The following is a 27,801-nucleotide window of genomic DNA, read 5'->3' on the forward strand; positions in this document are numbered from 1 at the left end:
GATGTCTATAAACAGAGTAGTCAATATCTGCAGAAAAACCTCCTGGTTCTGGTCTCTGCAGTCTGAGTACATAAGGAGCAAGGCAGACTGTCAATAATCCGTTTTTATGCAAAGAAACACAAGTTACTACATTTCTCCAATCTAACAGTACTTGTAGTTGCACTCCGAGCACAAGGAGGACTGGGAAGTGAGCCTACCCCACAGAAGCAGCTCTGGCATGTTTAAGTTTATTTCAAATAAATGCTCAAAGAAAGGAATAAAATAAAATAAAAAAGAACTAAAACAGATTTAGTAAATATTTACTATTCTTTAAAAAAAAAAAAAAAAAAAAGATTCCATGGAAGTTTTATAGTTATTTAAGTAGTAATACAGTTTTTATATACAAAATTCCATTTCAAACAATTTACTGTACAAAAGAAAATATAAGCCACTGTTACTATTTCATGATTTCAGCAAAGAATGAAAACTTTTGTTAAGTATGTGTTCAGGATATAGTTCTACCATTTACAGGAATGTCAGTATTAAGCTGGGAACACTTTCAGATCAGTATTTACAGACGAAATTCCTTAGAGGAAGTTCCGTAAGATGTCTCTTCAGAATAGGTAGTTCATGTTTAACTTTCTTCCAGATCTTTTGGGCTACCATGGAATGAGAGAAAGAACATTCTATAGGATTTACAGACAAAATTCTGCTAAATTTATTTGCACTTACTGCAGTCCATGTGCCTGACCCTGTAAATACTTACTGCCAGGCTCAATGCTTATAGTGTGAATAAATCAGGCAGGATCTGGACCTATAGGAGTAAGCTATCATAAATTACAGATTTAAAAAATAGTGACATTCCTGCAAGTCAAAATACAACAGAAACAAGAGTTAACAAAATATAAGCCCTTTATTAATAAAAATCTTTGGTTGGATCAATATTTTAAATAAGCTTCAAGAATATTTGGTTAATACCATATTCCTTCTTCCACATAATATCTTTTCTGGTGCCTTCTTTGGACAGACTACAGAAAAATATCAAGTTTATCACATACTTTAAAACAAATAAATATATCAAAAGCTAGATATGGCTTTTTTTTTTTGCTTTTTTTTTTTTTTCCTCTTTATTTTTTAAAGTTCTGGCATGAATCTTTAAATTAGTTTGGCAAAGAAAGGAGGAAAAGAATAAAGAAATGACTACTGAAAACAGTCTGGACGTTTGGTTTTGTAACAAACCATACAGTAGTTAGACTTTAAAGAAATCTTTACTTTTTATTTTATTCTTCGGTTTTATATTCATAATGCAAGTGCCATGGACAAGACAAAGCAATAAAAGAAATGAGGTTAATTGCACCATTATTATTTGGAAGTGCAGTTCATCATTTGACAAAGCAAAACTAAAATATACTATACTTAAAAAGAGTCGAATCGATGAGATTTAGATAGGCTTCATAAGGAAGGATTTTAGATTTCTATTTAAGGAAGTTTCCATGTATAAAAGACAGGGTATTTTAAGACAAAAGAGAAGTTCTGTAACTAACTGAAGGTCTGGTCCTGTAGCCCCAGTGCAGGCTAAACTTCCCTTGAAGACACTGAGTGGTACATGTTTTGGATTTACTCTTCCAGCACAGCCTGTGAGAAATGCCATTCAGCAGTACAAAGTCTGCAAAGGCAACTGGCTCTCTTCTCCTGCAGAGGACAGAAGGCTACAGAGAAAAACCTGGCTAAGAAGGAGATGTGCTAAAAGGAAGGGAAAAAGGGACTCCCCTCAGCAAGAATGGTGTCTGCATACTAGGCAGGGCAGTTGAGTCATTGTAGCTCTACATGTGCTCATTAATTCAGGGCATTTACCAAAATGCTCCATAGTAATAGACCTGCTGGGAAGATCTCCAAAATTGTGCTGCTGCTGCCTTGCTATGGGTGAGGAGTCTCTGGGGACCACTTCAACACAGGCGATGCAGCCTAGGGCACCAAGGCAGCTTCCACTACATCAGCCATGTATTGGTAAGGGGGCCTTTTCCAGATCCACTTTCCTGATACTTGTGAAGAAAGCACTGCTCGATGGAGGTCTCAGGCATGCAGCAGATAACCACACATGCCCTAGGCATGTATATGACCCTAAAACTCAATGGAAGCTTTGTTTCAGACCTGCAGGTTCAAACACAGATGTCTGCCAGCAGAGCTAAACCGTATCTTTGAGAGCAAGTAAGTCTGGTAAACTTTATATGGTTCCTCTCCTGCCAAAAGGAATACCAGGGCACACTCTAAAACTGATTTTGCATATACTCTATAAAGTTTCCTGATAGAGCTGCAAGCCTGGGGCTCCAAGAATATTTTAAATTAGTAGTATTTTTGTTACTTAAAATTTAGCTTTAATGATTTAATTCATAGCCTAAGGTCAAATTCTCAGAGAATATCTCTATAAGACATACTAAGTACATCTTTATCAATGCACGCCAATGCAAATAGTGTATCCTAATGATGAAATATAAAAATTCCCTGCATTACTGCTTGTGCAAAAGAAAAAAATAAAACATTATCAGAAATAGAATGTGGTCCTCCATATTTGTAAGAAGAGCATTTCTCACAAAGATGGGAGCAAAATGGCAGCACATCCTTCAACATGCAGCAGGTTGTCCATTATTCAAGTCCTGCCCTTTACGTGATGGCTTATGTACCAGTGGAATGCCCCAACACACTCAAATCCATCCTCTTCTATACGTCAACAGGATATGAGTGACAGGAGGACAAGCTCCCACTGTGGCTCAGGGAGAGTCTGGGGCTGTGATTGTTACAGTTTTCACCTTTTTTCTTGTCCTTGTCTTTCCAGGTTTCCAGCATTTGCTGCTTCCCTTGCTCTTCTCTCATGAAGACCTCCACCATGAGAACCTTCTCTTTATGAATCTGCTGACTAATGTCCTTGGGAATGTCTGGGATAATCCAGTCAACAAAGTCACTCATAAACATGACCAAATTCTGAAAATGAAATTGTGAGAAAATGTCAGTCAGGGCAAGTGTAAGGATGACTGTAGGGGAAGGGGTCATTTTACTGTAGCTGAGAAGGAAGAATGAGGAAAAAACAATATTTGAATTGGGCTCAACTGCATGCCACAAATGTGATACTGAGACAAATTTACCTCAGCTCCCTGTTCATGAAAGAAACAGTGAAAAATGCCAGGTGCAGTTCTTTATGATTTATCTACAAATATTGTTAGAGTCATTTAGAAATCAAAAGGTAATACTGGATCTGGTAAAGTTTTACATCAACAAGACAGACGCAAATAAACAAGAGGTAAAATGATGAAAGCTAGCAAAACAAGCAAACAAACAAAAACTAAACATTTCTGATTTAAAATCTTGATTCCATGAAAGGGAAGATTTTCCCAAAGGCTTACAAAAAAATAATAACTGAAACAAGTTTAGGTAAGGTGGTATTAAAACGCTTGTATCACAATAGTCAGCTTGACTGTTGGGGTTAAAGAATGTAATTCATGAAAAATTACCAGGTTTTGCCTGCTCGTTCAGACATGAAATAAAATTCAACTGGGAAGTCTTGGAAGTTTCATTTCTTGACTTGGTTTAGAAATTATTTTGGAGGAAATTTACATTTCTTCCCTGTAATTGTCCTACGGGAAGGACCTAATCAGATTAGTTTTGCATGCTTCTGTTCACTAAGCTTGTTGTTTCTGCACCAAACCAATTCAGAGCATCACTGAGGATGAAGTAGCCCACTACTGGGGGTACATCTGGGACTGTATGTGGAAAGGTGAAGGAGAATGGGCAAATTTCTTTGATTTTGCAAGAAACAGCTGTGAAGGAAGATACCTTCTTTGACCTGCTGTATTTAGCTGAAGAAATATGACGACTATTTTTTGTTCTCATATTAAAAGCGCCTGCTGTCATAACATACCTGGAAAACTATCACAAATGCTAATCTTGCTGCTAGGACAGCCCAGAAATCCTTTGAAATGTCGTACTTATTTTCAGACCAGGGGGGTTCTCGATAATCTTTGTACCTGCAAAAGTAAATCAGTGATGTCATTCAGATGTTGTAGCACACTTAGGAGTTAATGCTGAATGGCTGAACAGTAGGTCAAATAGTCTAAAAGAAAGTTCCCTCTTACAGCATGGCTCTGTAGTAACCTCTCACAAACAAGACACAGCTGAACCTCACATAGCCTTTATGTTTTATTCAAAATTAACTCTTCAATCTTAATACCCTCTGATTATAAATAATATTAACTCTAATTACAAATACAATAAACTCTGCATAAAGACAGCAAACAACACAACTCAGTCTGGATTCTTTTTCTTGTTGTTGTTGCTGTTTGAAATAAGTTTTAAATGAAAACAAATTAGCAAACATTTTTCAGACAAACTTTAAAGATGAAAATACTGATCTCAAGTCCATAATGTGCTACATGGCATTCTACTTGTTCATAACTGGCAAAAGATCGCTGCCAAAATATAGAGAGAACATGAAAAATTCCCCTTAGCTATGGCTTCCAAAAAATCTATGAGCCAGTCAACAAAAAACCTCTTAGGAATTGGACCAGAAAAATACATTTAATTTAAAATAGAGCATCCTGTTAATATTTAGGAGGAATTAGGAACCCTGTTTTCAAGTGATTTAAAAATCCCTGGAATATGGGAGGAATGGAAGAAAGAGGGTGGGATTAAAAAGTACTAAACTGCCATTTTTACACTGGACTGTGACATTAATACACCCTAACTCTTCTCTTCTGTAAGTTCTGTGCTAAAAACGTGTTCACCTGCCTAATTTATCCTCTGTACAAAGATCACCAGGAATAAATCAGAAGAAATTAAAAATAAGCTACATTAATATGTATGTAATTTTGTTTGGCTTTCTCTTTCATCTCAGGGTGAATTTTCTGTTTAGCAGTAATTCAGTGCGAGTTAATCTGCTATGTCAATTCATAAAGAATAAAGTTTTTTTAAAAATAAAACTATAAATGTGTTTTTTTTCCTTATCAGTTTGTGTAATTTTTCAGTGTGTGTATACTAGAATCATTTTTCTTTCTTTCTTTTTATTTTCTCTCCTCTAGTTTGCCTTCCTCCTTGCCATCACTTATGCCTACTATTTAGTCTTTCAGTTTTGCTGCTTAAAGTGCTTCCATTTGGTTTTTGTCCCCAATTTATAAGGTTGAAAACATGTTTTGAAGATGATGCATATCTAGGCAAAGTATGCATTTCAGCATTTCAGGGCCAGACTGCTTGATAAGCTGAAAAATGCAAACAATGATTTGCCTTTAGCAATGAAAATAATATGTAGAAATTGTTACAGGTATGTATATTTCCTGTGCAATCACACTTTCAGTGTGTGTCCTAAATTCCAATGCACATCAGGCATCTATTACTGCCATCAGCAATTGCTACAGAAATTGGAGAAGTATACTGTGAAGTCACTGTCATCCAATTAGTAGGCTGTGATAAAATAACATGACTGACACCATTTTATTCCCTTAAAGTGTCATTATGCTGTTCATTGTTATCTCCTTTCCTGAAAACAGGAATACATCATAATAGAAATCTTTGTGGAAACAAACGCTGAATTTGCTAAAACTACTCTCTGTTCCCCAAAATATGCAGTACTTCACATTTAGGTCTTGTGGTTAATCTGTAAGGCAAGATTTTCAAGGCAATGGCTCTATTCAATATAGAAGTTTACCAAAGTGCTCAGAAAGCATTGAAAATACAAGGGACCAAAGTCTACCCCAGGAACATTAGAGTTTGTCACGTTCTTAGCTAGTAAAACGCTTAAAATTAGTTGTTACTCAAGAGAATACCTGCATATCTGAACCTCGTAGCCAAGTTCCATGGGGTCGTTTGGAGCTGTTCCTGCTTGAAAATCGCTGACATTAAAAGAGGATAGTGTATGGTTCACGAAGCCATGCATGGTGCCATTCTCACTGTACATATACAGGTACACGAGGCGTGGAATGAAGTCAGATGTGAATGAGATCACAAATGCCTAAGCCATAAGAGTAAAGAATGAGCGCAATATTCAGGCACTGTTTAAAGTTAACAACACACTCAACTATGTCTTGCCCACACAGATTACACAAATAAGGGGATGTCATATAGGGGTTGCTGCAGAAACAAAGTGGAGACCGCAGAGTACAGGCCCCTAAATTGAATATTAACTGCTGTAAAAAGGTAGTATTTACTGCTGACACTTTTGAGTTGCAGGACATGACATGGAGCAGTTCCATGTTGACTAAGACTTGTATGTGGTAGCAATCTGAATTCCCCAAAGCATGGAGCTGCTGCAACCCAATATCAGGAGAAAGCAAAACACTGCTGTTCCCTTGTGCCCCTATGACAACCTGACCCCTATGCATTTCATGAGATCCAACTGATTTATTTACACTATTTCCTTTTCTGTTCTGCAAACAACTTACAGTGAGTTGACTCTCTAAACTCTCATTGCACTGTGAAAGCCCATCAATTTTACATATTCTTTAGCTCCACTGGGATAAAAGGATGAGTGGACAGAGCCAGTTGTATTTTTATGGTCACAAAAGTTCCACGTTGTTTGGTTATTTTGAAAGGTTTTGTAAAAACGTCATACACAAAGCGCAGCACAGCCAAATCAACAGACTTCTTCATAACTCTCTCTGTTCTTATTTATCATTGTTATAAAACATTTTTGCTGGCATAAGTCTCATGTACACGTGGAACAAACACAGAACAAAATGTTTTACTTATTTTATGATAAAAAGGGACAGTGCATAGGTCAAAGAAGGAAAATAACACTGGATAGCAATGCAGAGACACTATCGGGGAGAAAAGAGAATAACAGAGAAATTATTTCCAAAGGAAAAGATGAAAAATGTTAAAGACAAACTAAGGCAGCATTCCAGATACCCACTAGAATGGTTTGGCCTTAATAGAACAGACACCTGTTGGCAAAGCTAAGGGATTTCCACTCTGGATAATGGGGAGAAAAAAGGAGAGTCCATCGACATGTGGCTGTAAGCCCTGCACAGCTGCTATTGTGCTGCTTTAGAAACATGTTTTCAGCTTGCCATTCAACTTTTCTTTTCATCTTTTGCCAGATGAAGGTGACAAACATGGATTTACATTTATTTAGCATATTAGAAATGAACATGATGGAAAGAAAGTGAGAGGGAACACAACTTTTCTGAAGAATAAAGATGGTGTAAAATATACAAACATAAAGGTAGCCTAAAATTTTGCAGTGGATGGGATATTCAGTGCTTAAGTAACTAAAAATATCTTCATCAATTTTCAGTACTGAGTGAGAACATTGCATTTTGAGGCCAGATTGTGTGCAGATTTTCAGTTCTCCCAATTGTTCTGAATACTGAAGGTTGGCCGTTTTCTTTCCCCAGTGCTTCACTGTGCAAAACTGTCTCAACTTTAAAGGAACCACTGGATCCAATTCCCCAATATTTTAACAAAATTCTGAATCTTTTACTTTCACTGAGAGATTTAAGCTGAGATAAAACTAATGGAGCAGAATGGAAAAGCCAGCTTATTGAAGTAAAATTTTATTCATGCAGAATTACTTACATTTATTATGACAGCAAGCTTTCCTATTCCCCGGAGGATATTGTACCAGATTCCTAAGGAAAGAGACAAACGTGAATGCTGTGCTAGTCATTAAAATTAGATAAATTACATTTTTTCAGATAACAGGGTTAGGACTGTACCAAACTAGGGTAATATTGAAATTAAAAAGAATAATTTGTAAGAGACTAATTTAAGGACCCATAAGCAAAATGACTCCAACTCTTTCTTCCAAAATTAGGCTTAGGTACCCATTTCTGTAGAGGTTTTGAGGGAAGGGGAGGACTGGTCTGCTGCTGCTGTACGATCACAGAGCTGAGTTCCAGCCAGGTTCATTGCACCTTTCCAGCCTGGACAGGTTAAATATCCAGGCAGCTCCAGCAGGGATGAAGGGACATGCTTACCCAAGTCTATTTCTCCAGCCCAATCCAGAGTTATTAAACACAGAAATTTTTGCTTCTGCAAGAAAACTGCATTGCTAGGAAGAACTGTTGGTGTGCAGAGCCACCTGAGATATTTTGCTACTGTATTGATCATTTTGCTTTGAAAAATGACACTGTTTACCTAATAAAATATTCATCTGGATTTAAAGCACTGGTCTTTCTATTTTGAAAGCAAAGCCTTGGTAAGTTATGACAGTTCACAGTTAAGCCACAGTATAATGTTTTGAATTGTCCTATAAATGTCTTCCTGTTAATGAGACCAACTCAGCACAATAGCATCCTGCCATCAGTCCAGGAATAAACAAGCAGAGAGTGACAGCAGCAATGAGCACTTACCTATGTCCTTTGCTCTGACTGCTACTGGTCTCCTCAGCTCTGTAACGAATTTTTTTGCATCTAAACGGATTTCAATGATGTTGTTCAACAAAGCAAACAGAGGTGCCAGTGGGAAGGATGCGACAAACAAAGTTACAAATCCAAACTGAATAACTGAGAAGAAAAAAAGAATGTTAATGGATTGATTTGTGTTCATCAACACAATACATAGAGTCATACACAATACATAGAGTCATAGAATATCCCAAGTTTGAAGGGACCCATAAGGATCATCAAGACCAACTCCTGACTCTACACAGGGCCACACAAAAATCAGATCGTATTTTTAAGAGAGCTGTCCAGACGCTTCAACATCATCATGCCAGTGCTGTTCCCTCAGATTCTAATAAGACAACACCTTCTGGGAGACTAAACTGCATTTTCTACATCAGGCTGATGTCCAGCAAGGCTAAATGGCCATAGTGTCAGGGGAGTCCCTAGCACAACTTCATCACAGCAATGCTGGCCCTGCTGCTCACTGACTCTGTTCCTCCAGCAGAGAAGGGGCAAGGATGGAGTCCTGCTCCATGCAGGTCTCAACCGTGGGAGTTATCTGAAATGAGGAATGTGGGATGACAACAGCTCTTCTGCCACCTGCTGCCTCCTGCGGCAGCATGATCTCCCACGTAAGATTGTCATGCTCCATGTGGCAAGGCTTCAGCCCTCTCTAAGCCCATTGGAAACTTTCTCTTCTGAAGTTTAGAAACCTTCTGCATGCCAGCCCACTCTTTTCGTGATTGTATGTGCCAGTTCTTTTGGTAGCTTTTGTGCTAGCTTTGTTCTTCAGATTGCATTCATCACCTATCCTAATGCTTGCCCTCTCTGTGTATTTATAGAGAGAGATCTGCATCTCCCTCAAGCTACTACTCTAAGTTATTCTAAGTCACACTATATTTAATAGGCTTATTTAGGGTATTAGCATATTTCATAATTCTTTTCCAATATTTTTGCCTAGTCATTCCTGAAAACACATAAACACATAAAGTTGCTTGTCTAAGATTCAGGAACCTCTGACACTGTCAATAACAGCATTAAGAGGAATAGATTTCTCAGCTTCTCCAAGATTTTAAGGTGGAAAGGAAATGTGGCTTTTGAGCCTCAGTAATGCAAACTGATTTTTTTTTCATGTAAGGTGTAACAAATGATACAATCTGTCTCCCAGTCTCACGTTTAATTATATAACACTAGACAATAACATGTCACATAGCTCAAAAGCAAGTATCTAAAATATAGTGCTAACGAAGAGATCGTGATCACCAGATAGCATAATTTATCCCTGAAGCAGCCCGTGACTGGCTGAAATGGGTTACTGCCCTACACCGTACAGACCATATGCTTAAGTTTTGCACCATATCCACTGTCCTCCAAACCTACAGCCAAAAAACCTCAGCTATCCATCCCATTCAGTCAACATAATTCTTCTTAAGATGCCCTCTTTCCACCTCACTCACTCATTTCCATGTATTCAGGGGTAAGTCCAGAAAAAGGCTCCAGGTTATAGTCTACTTCATAACGCTGCTTTTTTTTCATGTGCTCTTCATGGTCCAAGGAGCGCCGACGCTTCAATTTCATGTATCTTATGAATTTCTTCATTTTTCTGGGGAAAATGGAAGCGATCCAGTTAGCATGCCACTCAGTGCACAATGCCCACTTTTCAGGTGGATGAGGAACAATATGCTAAAAAGAAGTACCAAGACTCAGTGTGTACAGGTATTGAAAAATGGTTATGGTTGAACCATGTTCAGAACTGCACCTACTGCTAACAAGTAGGAAGACAATTGATTTCCTGACTCTTCAGACGTGCTCTGCTGGATGTAATGACAGTGATGCCAGTGCAGCTGCAGAGCAGCAAGGACACAGCTTTTGTTATATGGCATATGGAGGCTCACTGCAAAGGACCTGCAGGTAGTCTGCAAACCACATTTATATCGAGGGGCTGTGAACACACAGTTAATTGGACATACTGCAAAAGATGTATTTGAGAGAGAAAAAAGAAGTTGCTACTTACGGGATGCCGATCTCAAATAAATTGTTTTGAATCAGCTGCTTGCCCAACATGATGATGCTGAGCTGGATGCACAGCTCCATCAGGCAGCCACCTGGTGCACACTGCAGCAGAGGAAAGGGAAATCAGGACACCTGTTGCACCTTTGTGACAGGGAAGGAGGGTGCTCACACGTGGTGAGAGCAAAGGCAGGGTGAAATGCAATTACCTCTTCCATTCGTAAAGAATGGAAAATGTAGACATAGTCTCCTGGACGTCCAACAAACCTAGAGAGCAAAAGTTAGAATTAAGAACTTCATATAGATTTCATACTTCTCATATTTGATTCCTAAAGTTATTTGTGTGAAACACTATGTCATTGAGCAGAACCACCTAATTACTAGTTATAAAAAAGAGAAGGAAATCAATCATCCTGGAAGTTTCTTGTCTTTTGTTTCCAAAAGTAAGTCCCATGGACGGAATGAGCAGCTTAGTAAAAATGTAAGCCATATACCCTTCAATAGTATACGTACATATTGTCAGAAATCCTCTAAGGTATATTAAAAAGGGGGAAAAACAAACATAAAACAAAATGAGAGGGACAGGGAAGAAATGTTTGAGAGTAAATTAGCGAGGTAAAGTTAGAAGAGGGGAGGCAGTAAGCTGTGCAGGCTGAGCACCAGCTGTCCACCTCAGCCTACTTCCCGAAGTGAGCTGCATGCTGCCCGGCACACCAGAACACCTCAGCGTCACCCTCTCACTCAGAAATAATACTAGAGCCACAATGTGACTACACAGAGGCACCTAACCTCATTGCAGCTGTGTTAACAAGAACATGTCCTGTGGTATGTCACCCATCCCAAGGAATCTTTCTTATCACCCAAATCTTAACCCTGCTTCTGCCCTCTCAAGCAATGAGACAAAACTCTGAACAGATTTTTTCATTACCCACCGGCCTTTGAAGAAAGCAACATAGAAGATGGGTGTGTAGGCATTGACAAATTTCAGAAGAAAAGCCTTAAAAATCAGACGCTCTTCGAAATTCTTGTCAGTTTTTGGCACCTCTGGAACCAATGGGACATGTGTAAGAAACATTAAGAAACTGCCCTATCTGGAACATTACATGAGCTAATAAACAGACTTTGGAAAGCATTTTCAGCCACCTTTTACACAAAGAAACGTAAAGTAAAATACCCCTCAGTGAGGCCAGTGGTAAACCCTCTGGAATTCCACTGTTCAGCTGCATTACAACAACTCCAGCATCTGGAGTTGTGTCTGTCACATCTGAGTGATCTCCTTGACAATCATTTGCAGGATGGACAAGAACTGAACTGAAAAGAATTCTGGACCTTTCATCAGTCATGCTGTTTGGAATTATTTTATTCTTCTGCCTTGTTTTTCTTTGCATTCACAGTTTTCCATTACTTGACATCTCTTATGCCAAATAAGCAAGAAAAAACAAAGCAGTAACTGCATGATAGAGTCAAGGCCATGAGTAGCTACAGGAATTTAGCTGTATCTCTGTCACACATAACTGGATTAGCAAGTCGACTTTAAAGCTGAATCCACCTAAGCTTTGAAGTTAATCATGCAATGCAGTCCATCCGGTACTCTCATTTTTAACTGCTCCAATAAATACCACCTGAAGACTTGCACCTACCGATCTGAGTTAGCCATCTTGCTATGCAGCCATATACTTCATCCAAGAAGATGATGACAACCAAATTGATGATGACAGCGGTGGCAGTGACAGTGACCCTGACGCTGGACCGGCCTGATGGGGTTGCACTGATTGCCAGTGCTGCTGCAGTGGAGATTCTGTATATTATGACTCCAAACACTATAGCGAATGTCAGCCCCACCTGCAAGTAAGAGCAGCACAGCCCCTTACAAAAAAATTAACTGTAAACACTTGGCACAAGACCTAGCCATGGCCTGGCAGATGAAATCTATGGGCCATATCCCAACCCCAGAAATTGTGTTAAGGCTCCTAGTCGCTGTGAGAACAGATCCACTGTTACTAGTCATTTCATCATCAAAATCTCAAGAAACATTTGAACTAAGTCAGCCCGGTGTATTATAACTTTGGAAAGGGCTTAAACCTTTTTATCCAATTGTCACTCTGTCTTGAATTATTATTTCCTTAAAAAATTGTTTTAAATGATGATGGTTTATTAGCAGATGGGGAAAAAATAAAAAAGAAATATGCCATTCTCTCCTTCCCAAATACTTCCCAGGAGCACTCTCTCTGTGTTTTAAGCTTTGTCCCATTGATCAGGATGGTAATCTCCACCTCCATGCCTTCATTTTTCCCTTACCATGTTCAGATATGCTTACTTCTTTAGTGGAAAGAGTGTACTTTCACCTCCAGGTGTAGTGCTAAAGTAGGACTTCAAGCACTTCAATTTCTGTAAAAGTTTTTATGTTACAATAAAATAAAATAAAATAAAATAAAATGTTTGAATGTTTTTGCTGGGAGAAAGTTGTTGAGAACCACATCAATCTGATAAACCTATCATGATTTCTCTGGCATTCTTATCTCTTCTGTTCTATCTAATCACATAGTAAAATAAATTTCAGGCTTTGCCACGTGATGCTTACCATGAAGATAATGCCAACAAAATTGGTCAAGTAGGCTGGAAAACGATCCTTCCATGTCAGCTTCTCTTTATCTGTCTAAAATTTGGGAAGGGGAAAAGGGTACATTTACTAAAGATAGATCATGTAATTTTGTACATGTCACAAAAACACAAAGGGGAAACAAAGGCTAACAAATACACACCCAGTTAGCAGATGCAAAGACACAGTGTTTACAGTTACAATTCCACACAGGCAAGTTGTTTACTACCTAGGTTCAAATTGGTCAAGCGCCTGCAATGCGGATATAAATAAAACAGATTTTTCTGTATACTTTTTGGAGGAAGCATGCAAATAGCCTGTCATAAACCATGATGTAAGATCTCTCCCGATCTCTCCCACTGTTAAATATTTTATTTTCCTTTCCCTGGAAAAATTCTTCCTCTTTTTCCCTTCTCCCTCCCCAGTCAGTATTTGTAGCTTTGCATTTACCCAACTGGTGCCACTGAAATACAGACTCTACCAAAAAACTTCAGGATGAGCGCACAGTTGACAGGGAAGCTCTTGTTTTGTGATGTGACCAATCTACAATTGCTTCAACAGGAGCAAATGTTAACTACGTGACCATCCACATGGTATCTGATGGACCAGGCTACTGGGAGTTCTGGGAGTTAAGATGCGTGTGCATAGTAGCAACAGTCTGCAGACTACCCTAAATCCCATCAACCGTCTAGTGACCTTGCCACAGTGAAGTTGGGGATGAAGATTTCATTTAGAGCGGTATTGCTCATCAAGTCTTTTATGAACTTTCATGCCGGGAATTGTTTTTAAACACCAGAAAATAAACAATGAAGTAGCATTACAGAAGATGACGCACACATTTTAATGGACACAAAAATATTACTCGAAATTCTATTTTTATTCCATGCACGTTGCCTTAAGGAAGTGCAAGCAACTCTTTCAACACACAGCCCATGCTCCACTGCAAAACATAACCTCAATCCAGCACAGTACCCCTAAGGTTAGCCATGCAGTGCCATTCCAGATGCATAGAAACGGTGGCTAAAGGAGTGCTGAAGAAACCAGGGGAGGAAGGGAAAGAAACCCAAAACTGAGTGTGAATATTAAACAAGAGTTCAACAGCCAAAAACAATTGATTTGTGTCTTCCATAATTACACATAATTTGAGCTTCCTCATAAGTTTGAATAAAAAGAACCAATTTCACCCCAGCCATGACTGTCTTAACTCTTTGTCTCCATTTGTTTGCTGCCTCTTCTGGAAAATACCGATGCTTCTGATGGCAATTAAAGGAAACAAAAAAGGATTGGGCAATACAGCATTACAAAGCACTGCTAAATTCATCTCTATAGTCTCTACTAACTCTACACACATTGCAGTTTAGCCACAAGTGAGCGCTCTGCTTGTTTGCTTAATGCAAATGTTGCAGCTTAATGTTATTTTTTTATTAACAGCAAAACACAAACTTTTGCCCTAAATCTTGGGATAGGTCAAACTGTCCCGCAAAGAATTTCCCGTTTTTGATTTAGGATTGTGCCCTTCTTGTTCCTTTGCGATGTGTAAAGGATTTCCAAAGTGTTTTTCCTTTCAGAAGGATGTATGTAACTTTTTAATCAGACTTCTTTTGAAAGAATGTGAGCAAGTTCTGGGTTGACTTTAGATAGTTTTCCTTTAACAAAATTTATGAGTTGACATTCAACTGCTGAATGTGAACCCGAACACTCCAGATCCCAATGAAAGATAATTACCAAGTCTTTCAGAAAAAAACTTCTTTTCTCACGTTTCCCAAATTAGCAACATCCATATTGAATGCAGCCCAAGAAGTTATAAATAGTCTGGTTTAAAAAAGCCCTCTCTTTATTGCTCAGCTTTCCTACTCTGATACTTTGAAGTTACGATTAATTGCCTGATTGTCCTAATATTCCACATTCAGGATCTGAATTCCTAATATACCAAAAGGAACACTGAGTTGCACATTTCTGATAGAATTCAACAAAGCCTATATTCAAATGTTTACGTAAGAAGGCAGCGTTCTGAATTCCTTCTCTCCTACTAGGGATTTTAAAGCAGTGCTGCAAATCAGGTATTCCACATTGCACCAGACAGCTTTCCTACTGCATCCTGCACATTAACTAGAATGTACTGACATAAGCATCCTGAAAAAGGGGTCCAGAAGTACTTAGTTGTTCAAAGGAACTTTGCGGGCTGTGGGTGAAATGCACTCCAGGATGGCTGGCAGAGCGTTATTCACATCAGTATCAAGAGCAAGGCAAAAGCAAAAGTGAGCAATACCTTATCTGGTGAAATACAATGGAAGTTATGCTTTTAAAAGGCAGAAAGTTAATATCGAAGCTGGAATTGGGCAAGAAAACTGGTGTTAGTGCTCTCAATCAATGCTCTAAAAATATTTTTATTTTCAAAACAGTCCCAAAACCTAAGCACAGTCAGATCCCAGCTCAGCAGCAGGACATTCATCTTCTAAGAGCCGTGTTAAAGAGGTGACTTGCCTGACCTATGCTATCAGCAAAAAGGCAAAAGCAGATGTTAGGGCTCTCAGGGGCTTCCCTGAAGCAGCCACAACAATGCCAGAGGCTTCCTCACATAGCCAAAACCTCTGTATGAGAAGCACCAGATTTCAGCCCCACAGGTTGATCTGCTGATGGATGCTCACAAGATAGCGAACCTCTCCTGAGGCACTTGTTATAGCACCAAGTAAGATGTTTTATTCTATTTTTTTCAAGTTTTATTGGTTAGCCTAGCAGGAGAGCCCCTTCAATCAGACCCAACAAGATTTCTTAAACCATGCTTCCATATCTGACCATACACCACTGAAAGCATATTATTATTATTATCACTGTAACCTATTTCTATTCTTTTTCTCTTGGTTGTGAGTCAATGCCTGCTACAAATGGCCTTTATCAAAGCTTTTTTTTTTTTTAATAGATGAAAAAATTAGTATATTTTACCGTACCTCTTTATGTTTGTGTTCTTTCCTCAGTGATTTTTCTAAAACTTTTGCTTCGTATTCTGCTCTGGGATGAGCCTGTGGAATAAGTCATATTGAATAAAAAGCAAAGTCACCTGTTCTCAGCATCAGCTAAGTACGAAACATTTGCAGGTCTGTTTCCCAATAACCTCCATTTTATAATTGAATTCTATTTCACTCAATATATTATGTCAATTGATAGTTGATTATACATTTAACATGATGTTAAATACTATATGATTTGCAGTTCTACAGCAGCAGATTGATTTGCCAGTAGCCCTGTGCACATTATATTTAATTCTTAAGAGTACACAGAACATCCTGCAGACAGGTTCAAACTGTGTGACATTATACTCAGATTTCAATGACCTGTCCTTGCGATGACAATTAGATTTTGCATTAACTGTAAATTCAGTGACTCCCAATTCTAGAGGGAAACACTTATTTGTTGTAAATATGCAAAACCCATGGCTTTGGGATCCCAGAAAATTGTCGTCTGGGGTCTTCCCGTAATCCTGTCTTTGACAAAATTCACACAATTAGCCACTGCAGGAGAGGGTGTAGGAAATGCTCAGAAGTAAGAGACAGCCAAAAGATTTAGAAAGATTCGTGGCTTCAGAATTGACAATAATTAATCATTCACAGAAGATGCAGAATTTACAGGTATGCATTGGATGGAAAACAGAACAGATCTGAAAAATGTCTGAGCAAGTGGAAAGGGGGAGGGTGTAAAGGAAAAGCGATCAGTGGGAGTTGTAGGGGAAATCTGATGCTCAGAAAAAGAAGAGGTGGAGATCAAAGGATGACATTCATCAGTGGACACGTAATAAAAAAGGTAGGAGCAATTTAGAAAAAAAAATGTTTCCTAACCTTGACTGCCTCCTTCAGGAAACCAGAAAAAAATAAACAAAACAAAAAGAACAAGGGGGAAAAATATTGATTACCGAACTGTTGCAAATTTATATTTTCACAATTACATGAAACAAACAGGCGCAGTGGATGGTAGATGCTAACAGAAGATCAGTCCGCTCATGTTCCATGCTATCATCTATTGACAGTACGCTAGGTACTATATGACACTGGTGTCTGTAAAAAACACTGGAAGATGAGACACTTTGTATTTTAGTATCTACTTGCAACCCCAGCGCTTAGCGTGCTACTAGCTTAAGCTTCATCAAAATCAGAAATAAGGAGGGACTCAAATGCTTTGCTAACCTCACAAATGTATTATCCAGAGTTGCCTATACAAAACAAAGGATAGAACGTATATTATTAACAGCTGCTGCCTTTGGCCACACAAAGTTTTAGCCTGGTAGAGCTCTGAACTTGGATGTGAAGGATATGGTCATCGGAAAGATACAGTTAATCCTTTCTACTTTCATGTGTGCTATCAGCAAGCTGCCAAAAATAAAAGGACAGTACAACATCCAGCAAATAAAGCCCCATACTCTCTCCCAGTTGAATAGGTATAATCTAGCAAAGCGCATGGCAGAGCGGCTGCTTGCATAGTGTGCCTAAATATACTAAGGAGGAGCTAAATAAGAGGAGAGATAATTTAGCAGAAATGTCCGGGGGTGAGAGGAGCAATAACTGCCCAGGGCTCACCCAGCTGCACAACACCAAGTCAAATCTGTGAGGCTTTTGTTGCAGGGGAACAAAATTTGTTGTGTATTTATTTAGGACAGCTTGTGATATGACAAATGCAGCCATGCTCCTTTTAGTAACAACAACAGAAATAAATCTGGACAGGCAGGAAGCAGGGCAGTGGCCCCATGCCAGCTGTATGCCCTGCCTGGGGTGCTGCAGTGCATGGGGTGACACAGCAGACCTGTACCCCTGGATTGTGCCTAAGGCCGTGGCAAAACTGGCACTGCTGTCACTGTGCTGCGGGGCAAGCAGGTGCTGTTTGTGAAGATTTAAAAATGAAAAGGTGTAAGGTGGGTCCTAAGCTGAGCATTTTATCTTCTTTTCGTCAAGGAATTCATTGATTTTTAAAACCATTTCTTAAATACACAGATCCCTCTTTTTCCCCTTTCACACCACTTAGGTGTGTTAATCAGAAACCTGTCTAGGGATTTTATTTTTGGCATACAAAATAAATACCCCTCAAAATTTGCATTTCTCCCAATGTCCCCAGTGCAGCCAGTACTTGCCTGACAGCACCTTCTTAACTATTTGCCAAGTCATGGCCTGATCTTGCATCACCCAAGTGGAATTTTCAGTGCCTTTTTTTTTTTTTTTTAAATTTAATTTTAAACACAGTGTTCCTGTAACTTAAACTTTATCAGGTTTGATTCATTAATTTCTGATTTACAGCAGTGATGCAAGATGAGCGAAGTTCTGTGATTGTTAGTACCCTGACAACAGCCAGGGAGTGATGTGTGAGCCATATATTCCATGAGTATGCTGCTAGGTGTGACCTGACTGTACATTCACAAAAAAAAAAGAACAACAAAAAAACCCCTAAAAAACAAAAACCCACCAACCAACTGTGATTTTGTGGCTATACAATTATGTTTCTATGGCAACAATACATGCTAGTCATAGCCTTGCTAAAAAAAACATACAGTTCACATATGGGGTTTTCCTGTCTTTTAAGCACACCACAGGCCAAGGTCTGGTGGCTTGGGGAATGGTAGGGATCGGAGCACCGCGGAGCAAGACAAAGAGTCATAATGGAAGGGACAAACCTCCTCCTCTTCAAACCCAGTCAGGTCCCACCTGTAGTTGAGCCGCATCTGCTTTCTCTTCCAGTGTTCCATAAAGGTAGCAGCTGAAACAACAGGTTAACAATTATTTCAGCATTTTACAAAGGTTCAGGAGTCCTATCAGCCCTAGGTACGTGCCTGGAATCTGTGCTAGCAGCCAACTTTTCCGTCTGTGTAAGCTAAAACAAAGGACATTTACTATGCCCACATGACTTCATGTGGATGATGCATACAGTTTTTAAGAGGTCTAAGAAAGTCAAACACCCAAAGTTATTTAAATATTTGCATGTGACTAATAATACTGTTGGTTTTCATCTGTACGTAATTCCATTTATAAGTCCAAACAAATCTGTGCTTCATCTACACAAAATATGACTGATTTAACTTGTGTTGTACTGTTGGTATAGTTGTTCACTCAAAGATATCAAAATAAAGCATTTGTGTATTCTAATTCCATCCATCTAGTGGTCATAATAGTTACTTTGCCTCTAATAATCACACTCAAACCCAAATACTTATAAAAGTGTTGAAGCTGCAGATGAGCAAAGTGTTGAAGCTGCAGATGAGCAAAGTGCTAAAGAAGCCTGTAATGGCTTTAGGTTTTTTTTAATCTTTAAAGACACTAAAGTTTTGTTTTTGATGAGGACAACTTCCAGAAAAGAAACATCACTAAAAACATTTATTGAGTCACAGTGAAAGATCCCAGTCTATATCAGTCCCTCTGCCTCTGAGACTGAACAAGTTCTCAGAGGATGTATTTAGATGCTGGGAATACACCAGCACTGTATGATAAATAAGCGATTATGAAAGAGGCAAGTCTACCCAGAAGTGGTGTTCCCAGGGGAGCTTCCTGCAGTGAGCATTAACAGATGTGCTCACAAATGTTTGCCCTCTTGTTCAGGAAAAACAGAGGCAGGGAGAGGGCAAGAGAGCTGAACACAGAGGGAAGGACACCCTCATGTCCAGAACCTGATTCTGCTCATGGCATTTGAATTCCAAGAGCAACTCCAACCTGCCAACTCTAAGGCTGAACCTCATCTCTGTACCCATACCATGTAACTGTCTCTTAAAAGAGTATGTCAGGGTCCTAGAGATCCCATCTCTTGCTGCTGGAGCTCCTGTCCTGTGGCCTGCAGTCTCCACCCACAGTAAAGAATATGGACAGTGAATGACATGTTGTTTAGTACTGCTTCTAGGAGCTGTTTCATGACACTGCCTTACAAAGATGCAAAATGAAAACACTGCATCTGGGTTGTGGGTGAAGCAGTAGGTGAATGTGCCAGGTATGCTGCAGTAGTTGAGTACATCCACTGCACCACATATACCTCTGTATTGTCATACCACATCTGGGCCCATCAGCATAGACAGAACTCAACGCTTCCTAGAGGTTATTATCCAAGTGATCTTATCTAAATCCTCTGATGTTTTCATGTCATTTAAGACAATGGCTTCACTCCTTTGGAAGCAAGCCAGTATCACTCAGCACCAGGTAAGCTTCTGGGCTGGCCAAGGAGACCCTGCTTTTTTAGAGAGCAAACAGCACTAGATCAAGGCTCACATGTAATGCTGAACCTGTGACAGGCATGGGTTAGTGCTGCAGCTGCTCTAACTCTCATAGAAACAGAATTCTCCAGAACGCTGTAACACTGGCCCAGCGAACTGGTGGAGCCACCATCCCTGGAGGCGTTCAAGAAACACGGAGATGTGGCACTGAGGGACATGGTGGGAATGAGTTGACAGTTGGACTTGGTGATCTTGGTGGTCTTTCTAATTTTATCAATTCTGTGAACAACATCACAGAAAGGCAGCCTACCCAAGATGGTGCTTGTAGGAATTCCCTCAAACTCTGAGTAATTTATTTGCTATGTAAGGACAATTCGTTACCTGAGCAGGTTAGATTCCATCTGCCTCAGATCTTCAACTGTACAGAAGCCTAATAAAACTCCTTACAAATAGAAGTGTTCACAAACAGCACTGCAGAATATACCTATACTTACATATAGAGGGAATCAGTTTCTCTTAATACTACTTCCTTAGAAAATAAATTCCTAGTTCCCTTTAGAAAAAATAATAATAATAATAATAATTGTTTGAGAAATCTTTAAAAGTGAAGTTTAAAAAAATGCAAATTCATAACCTTGTGGAAAAACTTCTGATTTCAGATTCAAAATGACACTACTGAAACATCTTTTATATGACGTTCCCCCAAAATAAAGTTTTACACTGACCTAAAAAGAACTTGAGGAATTTCACATCCCACTCCAAAACCATCTCTGAGATTAAGCTTTATTTTGTACAGAGCACAGAAACTGGCTTCTGCCAATATGTCTGCCTTTGCCCCAGAAGATAAAAAGTGCACGAAGGGATCCAGAGTTTCATGCTAAGGAAAAGGAGACAAACAGACCTGGACAACAGAGCATTATTCGCCAATAACTGTATGGGGATCACAATAACAGTAAGTGAAAGAGACCGAAACTGATACTTGCCTCTCCACATGAGAACATCAGTTTATTTAAAGCCTCTGACATGGCACCCAGCTTTGGGGTGTATCGTGTTTCTCCCTGCACATTACATGGCCAGATGATCTTGAAGATCACAGGCACTCCTCCCTGCGGCAAGTTCAGCCTCCCCAGGCCTCCAGCTTTTTCTTTGGACCTGCAGTGCTCCTGACTCCCTGCTGACCTTTAATCCCTCTGCAGGGCAGCCCTTTTCCTTGACAGTGAGCTCTTAGCATCTGCCCTTAGCTCACTGCAACTGAAATGGAGACACTGGTGAAGAAGACTTTGCTCTAAGTGGAATTACAATGGCTCATACAAAAACCAGTCCAAGACAAACTTTTTGCACTCCTTTCACCAATGCCAGGAGCATGAGGCTGTCAAACTACATAGCTGAAGGTAGTGAAGTACATCCCTGTTCTCTGTAACCTCTCTGTACAGGATTCCAGTTACAAACATGGGCTTTGGACCCATCGTTATCCCATTTATCATCCCCCCGTGCCTGGCACAAGGATGACCATGGCTCATGTAGCCCTCAGTAACTACTGCCACAGAAAGTTTCACAATGCTTTTAACTAAATTCCGCAGATGAGAAAAGAAAGGTTAAGTGACTTGCTCAAATACAGGGCCAATCTGCATCAGAAAAAGTACCTATTATGACACAATTCTTGGTTCATGGTCTGCATGCTTGATGTCTTCTTGCTGATAAACTTAATTGCATCTCGGAACACACTCAGGAATCAATCTTGGTTTGTCCAGAGACGTTAAAGGCCATTACACTTCCCCACGGAGCCCTCCCCTCAACCCCAAAGTACATCAATACATTTCTTCCGTAATGCTCTAAAGTGGAAGCTGGATCTGCAAATAGATTTTTTTGGCAAGCTATGCAATCTTGTTAATGAAATTTTGACATACCATGCCGCAGTTTTATGACAGATGCTTAACAATTTCATTTGATATTCATCTTGAGCAACTTCTTGAATTTTAGCTTTCAGTCCAGAATATAAATTTGGGAGTGGCAGTTTCATGGCGGGGGCGGAGGGGGGAGAAAGAAAAGTCCTTTATGTAATTAACTGAGTATAAATATACTGCTTTATCCCTTCTGTTTCTTCCTGTTATATCTTAAATAATTAAAAACTTAACATCAAAGCATATATCTTCTTACCCCAGAGAGCCATGAAGACTGAGAAGAAGACAGTTGCAGGGTTATCAAACAGATGACTTGCGCGAGCAGTTGCACAAGCAGAACTCATCTTCCAGTAACTGCATGTTTTGTCACACAGGGGACACATGGTGATATTGTTTCTCTGGTCACACATTTCCATACTGCAAAGAAGCAATACAGCACATGAAAGGCAATGTCAATAAGGCTCAACATCCAAGATCTGACAGTCATTTCTGATGGGCCACTCTCCTCAGCACAGCATCTGTTTCTGATCTGTAGAACCACCAAGCTGTAGTCATCTTCCCTCTCTTGGCCTAGTGAGCGGCTTCATCCATAACCCATACTAATGGAGGGACTGAAATAGGAGATGTAGAAGACTCTATGCTTTTTATTACAGAATATTATTATTAAAAATAAAAACATCCCAACTTATTTTAAAATATTAACCTCAGCAATAGATAAAGAACAAGGGAAGTGCTGAGTATCAGCAGACTGGAGTTCAACAAATTTAACTTCTCTGCAATCCATCTGCAGAAGAGCAATAGTAATGTCTTTGAGTTTCTTCCACTGTTGGAAGCAGTACAAAGCAATCTTAACAAAAAAAGAAAAAGAAAAGGAAAAAAAAAAAAAGAGAAGAAAAAAAAAGAAATCTATTTTCTGATATCCATTAATCTGCTTTGTTAATCACTGCTCTTGGTTGTTGTACAAACTATGTAATTTTATGTAATTTTCATCTACAGCTGATGATGCACGCAGGGCAAATAAAGCAAAATCATAGGGCTTTATAATTATTATAATAACAAAACCTACTTAAACTTAAAAATAGTGGGACATCACGACTTTGTTAATCTGGCTGCAATTGCTTAGTTTAGACATACATATTCTTGATTTATCTTTATGTCACACAATATGCCTTTCAGCATTTTAAGAAGGGAGCACTAAAACCTATCATCAGCAGCCTTTTGTTAGTTTCACATAATGATCTGCATTAGAAAAAAAAAAAAACAACAAAAACCAACAACCCACACCTGAGCAACCAGCCAAGAATTAATTTTAGTACATCAGCGCAGCTCAACAAGTAACATTAACAATAACTGCTAATGATTTTAAGACATGCTGCAGTTCTGGTGCCCACTTGGCCCTTGGTAGATCTCTATCGCTTACGGGAACAGGAACCTGTGGGACTGTAGCTCCCCCCTTCCATGGAGCTCACCGACCCCCTTCAAACACAGCTCCCAAAGGACAGAACGTGCAGGATGTGTGGAGGAACGTGGACAGAGAGCACTCACTGCACTCTGGCCAGCGCCAGCTGGCAGCCGGACCTGGGGATGCTGTGGCACACACAGAAAGGGCACTGCAGAAGGCACAGGAAAAGCCCAAGAAATGGGAGCCACAGTTTTCAGCTGTGCTTGCTCTAGGTATTAGTGGCAGAGCATCTACACAGGTTACATTCTAATTGCCTCAAATAATAGAAACATCTGTTGTGTCTTTTAATTTGCTTTTACCTTGGTATGTTCTCATCCACAGTTGCACAGCCATATAGGAAAACAATAATCCCTACAATGGAAGCTGGAATAAGCATTTGTGTATAAACTCCCAGCCAGGCAAAATATAGTCCAATCTTCTCTCCAAAGTATTTTCTGAAAGACATTAAAGATTTTAAAAAAGAGAGAGGAAAAAATGTTTCCTATTTCTTAAAATATAACATGGCTAAAATTATGAATCACAGCTGGATTAAGCATGGAGAAAGTAAGATCCGATGACCTGTGGGAATGTTTTCCTCAGAGGACTCTCTTTCTCATGCATGGAGCTAATCCAGTGATGCAGGCACCAAGAAAGCCAGTTAGTCCAACTGAACATTGTTTTTCTGTGTTTCTGTCACACACAGGGACACATAGTGATATTGTTTCTGAGAGCTGTTCCTCTTACCAAAGCCCTTCATTTTCTGTAACAATGTAACTCCACAGAGTACCCGCTCTTAGCAAGAGCGAATGAAAGACACAGAAAGCACTGAAACCCCACACAAACCTCCCCCCTGCCCACCCTAGATCCCCTGGCTTCCACCATGCTAGCTAGAGACGTGTATGTGGGACTACTGCTCATCAGAGATGCACACATACACAGCTGCCCGTCCCTGGAAGCCCTATAGGGTGGCTCCAAAGGACCCAAGCACTGCAGGGCACTGGCAGGCACAGCTGCAAAGCAAGAATGTGCCCTCAGGGCTGGCTCTCACCTCACCAGATCAATAGGCTGGTACTTATAGAAGACTCCATAGCTTGCCCACTCCTCACACAGGAGCTGTAAAAGAGAAAGGAAGGTGAATGCTGAAGCTCCACAAGCAGGGAAGATTTCTCCTTTGAAGTGCTCGTGCTCTGATCCGAGGCTCACCTCTATGTGGTTTCAACACATAATTCAGATCTGCCAATATACACTGTCTGCATTAAGTATTAAAAGCAAATTTGATGATCTGGCATGCTATAATGCAGTGATGAATTCTAGTACATTAAAAGGCTCTTCAGCAATGGGAATGATGGATAACAACAGCAGAGATGGGAAGAGCAGTCCTGATTTTATGATCTGCAGAAAGAATCTAGTAGAATACATAGGAAAGATGAACATGCTTTGAGTTAACAAGTGAAAGAAAACAAGCATAACTGGGTTTGTTTCCACTGCACAGAAATTCAGTGTCCATCAAGACGAGTTGTGCAGAGCTGCCTTGAAGCCCACGTTTAGGAGATGCTCAGCATTAAACTACAAGTATGTGATGATTTGCACTCACCCTTTTGGTTAGGATACAGGCCAAGAAGAACAACAATCCCCACTAATGATTTATAAAATTGAATCCCTCATAAAAAGAGGCTCCTCTGAGACCTTCACCTTCTCTTTTACTTTGTAAAATATATTAGCAGTGATCTTTGGATCTAATTTTTAGTTCAGCTAACAGATAGAACAAGGAATCAGTTTGTCCAGTAAATACTGGATAGAAAGAATTGTTCTCACTGGTCACATGTACCATCACCACTGCTTCTCCTGGGATGAGGGGACCAGCTTGTCTACATATGCTTTTGAATTCATGCCTTCCTTTTCAGCTTATCTCCTTGCTTTAACCCAGTTATAAAAGAAAGGGAATGCATCACTGAACAAATAACTAATATGTCAAGGAGATACTTGGTTGGTAATTTCTGAGATCACTTCCTAGGGGAGCAGCCCAAGCAGGATGCCAGTGCTCCAGTCTATAGGGTCTGGGACTGTGGCAGGAGAAGCTTGGTGCACACAGCCATACTCCTTGCAGCAAAGCAGGGCCAGGCAGGTTGGCACTCTAGCCACTGCCCACAGACTGCCCTACCTCCAGCACTGTATTGCAGAGCCAACAGGGTTCCTAGAGCAGTTAGCAATTCTCCTGCCAAATCATTGGTCAAACCTTCCAAGTTGAACTGCTCCACTGTGCTTTTGAATCATTCAAAAATACGACTTTCTTTACACAGAAATATGATGTCAAAAATAAAAGTGGAGTATGGATTTTCCCCTTTCCTGAAAATAATTCATCTTTACCAGTTTCCTTACAACCATAAGGGCAGAAAGTGAAACCTGAAAGGCAGGTTTTATTAAACATCAGCACTCTTGCATATGTGATTTCCATTCTACTGCATGTTTCTTTCAACTACTTTTCCAAAAGTTTCAGTTCTGCTGCCTGTGCTTGGGAAACACTGCAATGATTTGGACAATTCAACTTCTTTTTTCTTAATTCCTTTTAATAAGATAAGTTAATGCTGGAAAAGAGATGATTCCTCAGTAAGCTAATCTGGACAAGCCTATCAGGAAACACTAAATGGAAGAGATTTTGCATCAGTGTCATTTTTCACTTTTGTATGGCACTTCAAACCAAGTTTGCAGTTAAAGTACAAATGAATTATCTCATTTATCCTGACATTTATCGGCTTGATATTCAAAGCATGGCTTCAAAGCCATTATTATAGAACATCAGTGAGCTATCCCTAAATATTTACTTCATTTCTATGTCTCAAATTTAATTTTGTTGTAAAAAAGGCACAGCCTGGCCTAGCACCGGATTAGATTAAAGAAAGCTTCAAGAAACCAGAAGAGATGTGCCAAAGCACACCAAAAGATTATTTGAAGGGACTAGAAGACAAAAGCCAAGGTAAACATTTCAAAACAGACAGTGAACTTGTGAAATAAGTGCATTTGTGAGGCCAGTAGTAAAGACAACAATCCAGCTGATTTACAAAACATGGACTTTCATCCACGTTTCATCATTTTTGTTTGAGGGGTGTATTGCTCAATGATGAAATGATAAGCATGGATATTTTTAACTCAAATCAATGGGGAAAAGAAGGGGTTGGAAATCGACAGTAACTGTCTCCTGATGACTCATTTGCATGTAAGGCCCATCAGACCCCCAATTTTGGATACCTATTTTCATAAGGCCAACATTGAGGGTTTGAGACCCACTTCTCCTACACTCTGAACCATACTTTTCCTCATGGAAACGTGGCTGTGAAACAAGTAGGAAAGCAAAGGCAGGCGCTGCTAGTCCAGGGGCCCAAGGTACACGGCAATCAAATTCATTAATTCCTCCCATGAAGCAGAGGGTTTAGGAGCAGGCTGAAGCGCTCCTTTGCCACACTGATAGTGAGTTAATGTGCTCTAAAGGAGCACAGTCATCACTGTGCAGAAATTCCACTCCAAATTTAGGAAACTGACACTTCTGCAAAGTGTAGGGAAGTCTGCATTTTCTGTTGATAAGTACTCCCTCAGAATGATTACTAAACAGATGTTTTTCAGTATACACACACTAAAATCTATTTAAACTGCAGACTTATGCAGAAAATGATACAGTAAGAAGTATACGTCCACAAGACCACCTCTGGATGTGCTTCATATTAAAGCTTAAATGGAAATAAAAAATGAGTGTTTATGAGGAATGAGCCAGTCTTTATCCTTCCCAGTAGCTGACATGGCCACCTTTTGGTCCTGATGTTAATGCCATGCTCCAGAGTAGCAGCACATTAATCCACAGAGACTGCAATGCATTTTTGCATGGTTGGCTGTGGCACAAAGCAGAGTTTGTGCTGGGTGTGGGTATCTGAAGATAGCTGAGCATATTCTCACTGGTGCAGACCTGAAGTTACAGCACCCTAACTTTAGGTGTGATGTCTAGGTGCTCTCAATACTTGCTGATGTATTAAGAAGCACATTGTTACTAAGCTAGCATTTTATACATATCCATACTGAGCTCCACATGAAGGCAAACTGAAATGTTAGAAAGTATTCCAATACTTCTACTGCAAGGCATTTTTATGACATGTTGTGTGGAAATCTTGGCAATGCCCAGATTCCAGCAGGTAACTTCAGGCTGGAACTTTCGCGTCTGTCAACCCCCTTACATCCACTTACCTTTCTGTCATTGGGTTCGACATTTTCACCTTCATAGTCACCCTTTAAAGAAAGAAAATTCATGTCATTTAGTGAGTCATGCCCAGAGTTGCTATGCC

General features: G+C 39.7%; 1 protein-coding gene across 2 annotated transcripts in view; it reads right to left on the reverse strand.

Moving 5' to 3' along the window:
• Positions 1-432: 432 nt before the first annotated feature.
• The window catches only part of ANO1 (anoctamin 1), a 72,429-nt gene continuing 45,060 nt past the window's right edge, over positions 433-27,801 (reverse strand). Inside the window, exons 10-28 of one of the 2 annotated variants that reach the window (XM_072338927.1) lie at positions 27,704-27,745; positions 24,522-24,586; positions 23,794-23,928; positions 22,289-22,449; positions 18,611-18,693; positions 16,791-16,802; positions 15,906-15,977; positions 14,163-14,210; positions 12,940-13,014; positions 11,999-12,200; positions 11,291-11,402; positions 10,568-10,625; positions 10,363-10,463; positions 9,806-9,951; positions 8,316-8,468; positions 7,540-7,592; positions 5,790-5,974; positions 3,893-3,998; positions 433-2,958 (exon numbers count right to left, since the gene is read on the reverse strand). In XM_072338927.1, coding sequence (XP_072195028.1) covers positions 2,698-2,958; positions 3,893-3,998; positions 5,790-5,974; positions 7,540-7,592; positions 8,316-8,468; positions 9,806-9,951; positions 10,363-10,463; positions 10,568-10,625; positions 11,291-11,402; positions 11,999-12,200; positions 12,940-13,014; positions 14,163-14,210; positions 15,906-15,977; positions 16,791-16,802; positions 18,611-18,693; positions 22,289-22,449; positions 23,794-23,928; positions 24,522-24,586; positions 27,704-27,745 — 2,070 coding nt within the window. In that variant the 3' untranslated portion in view covers positions 433-2,697. The remainder of the gene's footprint in view (positions 2,959-3,892; positions 3,999-5,789; positions 5,975-7,539; positions 7,593-8,315; positions 8,469-9,805; positions 9,952-10,362; positions 10,464-10,567; positions 10,626-11,290; positions 11,403-11,998; positions 12,201-12,939; positions 13,015-14,162; positions 14,211-15,905; positions 15,978-16,790; positions 16,803-18,610; positions 18,694-22,288; positions 22,450-23,793; positions 23,929-24,521; positions 24,587-27,703; positions 27,746-27,801) is intronic. The other variant, XM_072338926.1, reaches the window with a different exon arrangement.

Source organism: Excalfactoria chinensis, chromosome 5 (genome assembly GCF_039878825.1).
Source record: "Excalfactoria chinensis isolate bCotChi1 chromosome 5, bCotChi1.hap2, whole genome shotgun sequence".
NCBI lineage: Eukaryota > Metazoa > Chordata > Aves > Galliformes > Phasianidae > Excalfactoria > Excalfactoria chinensis.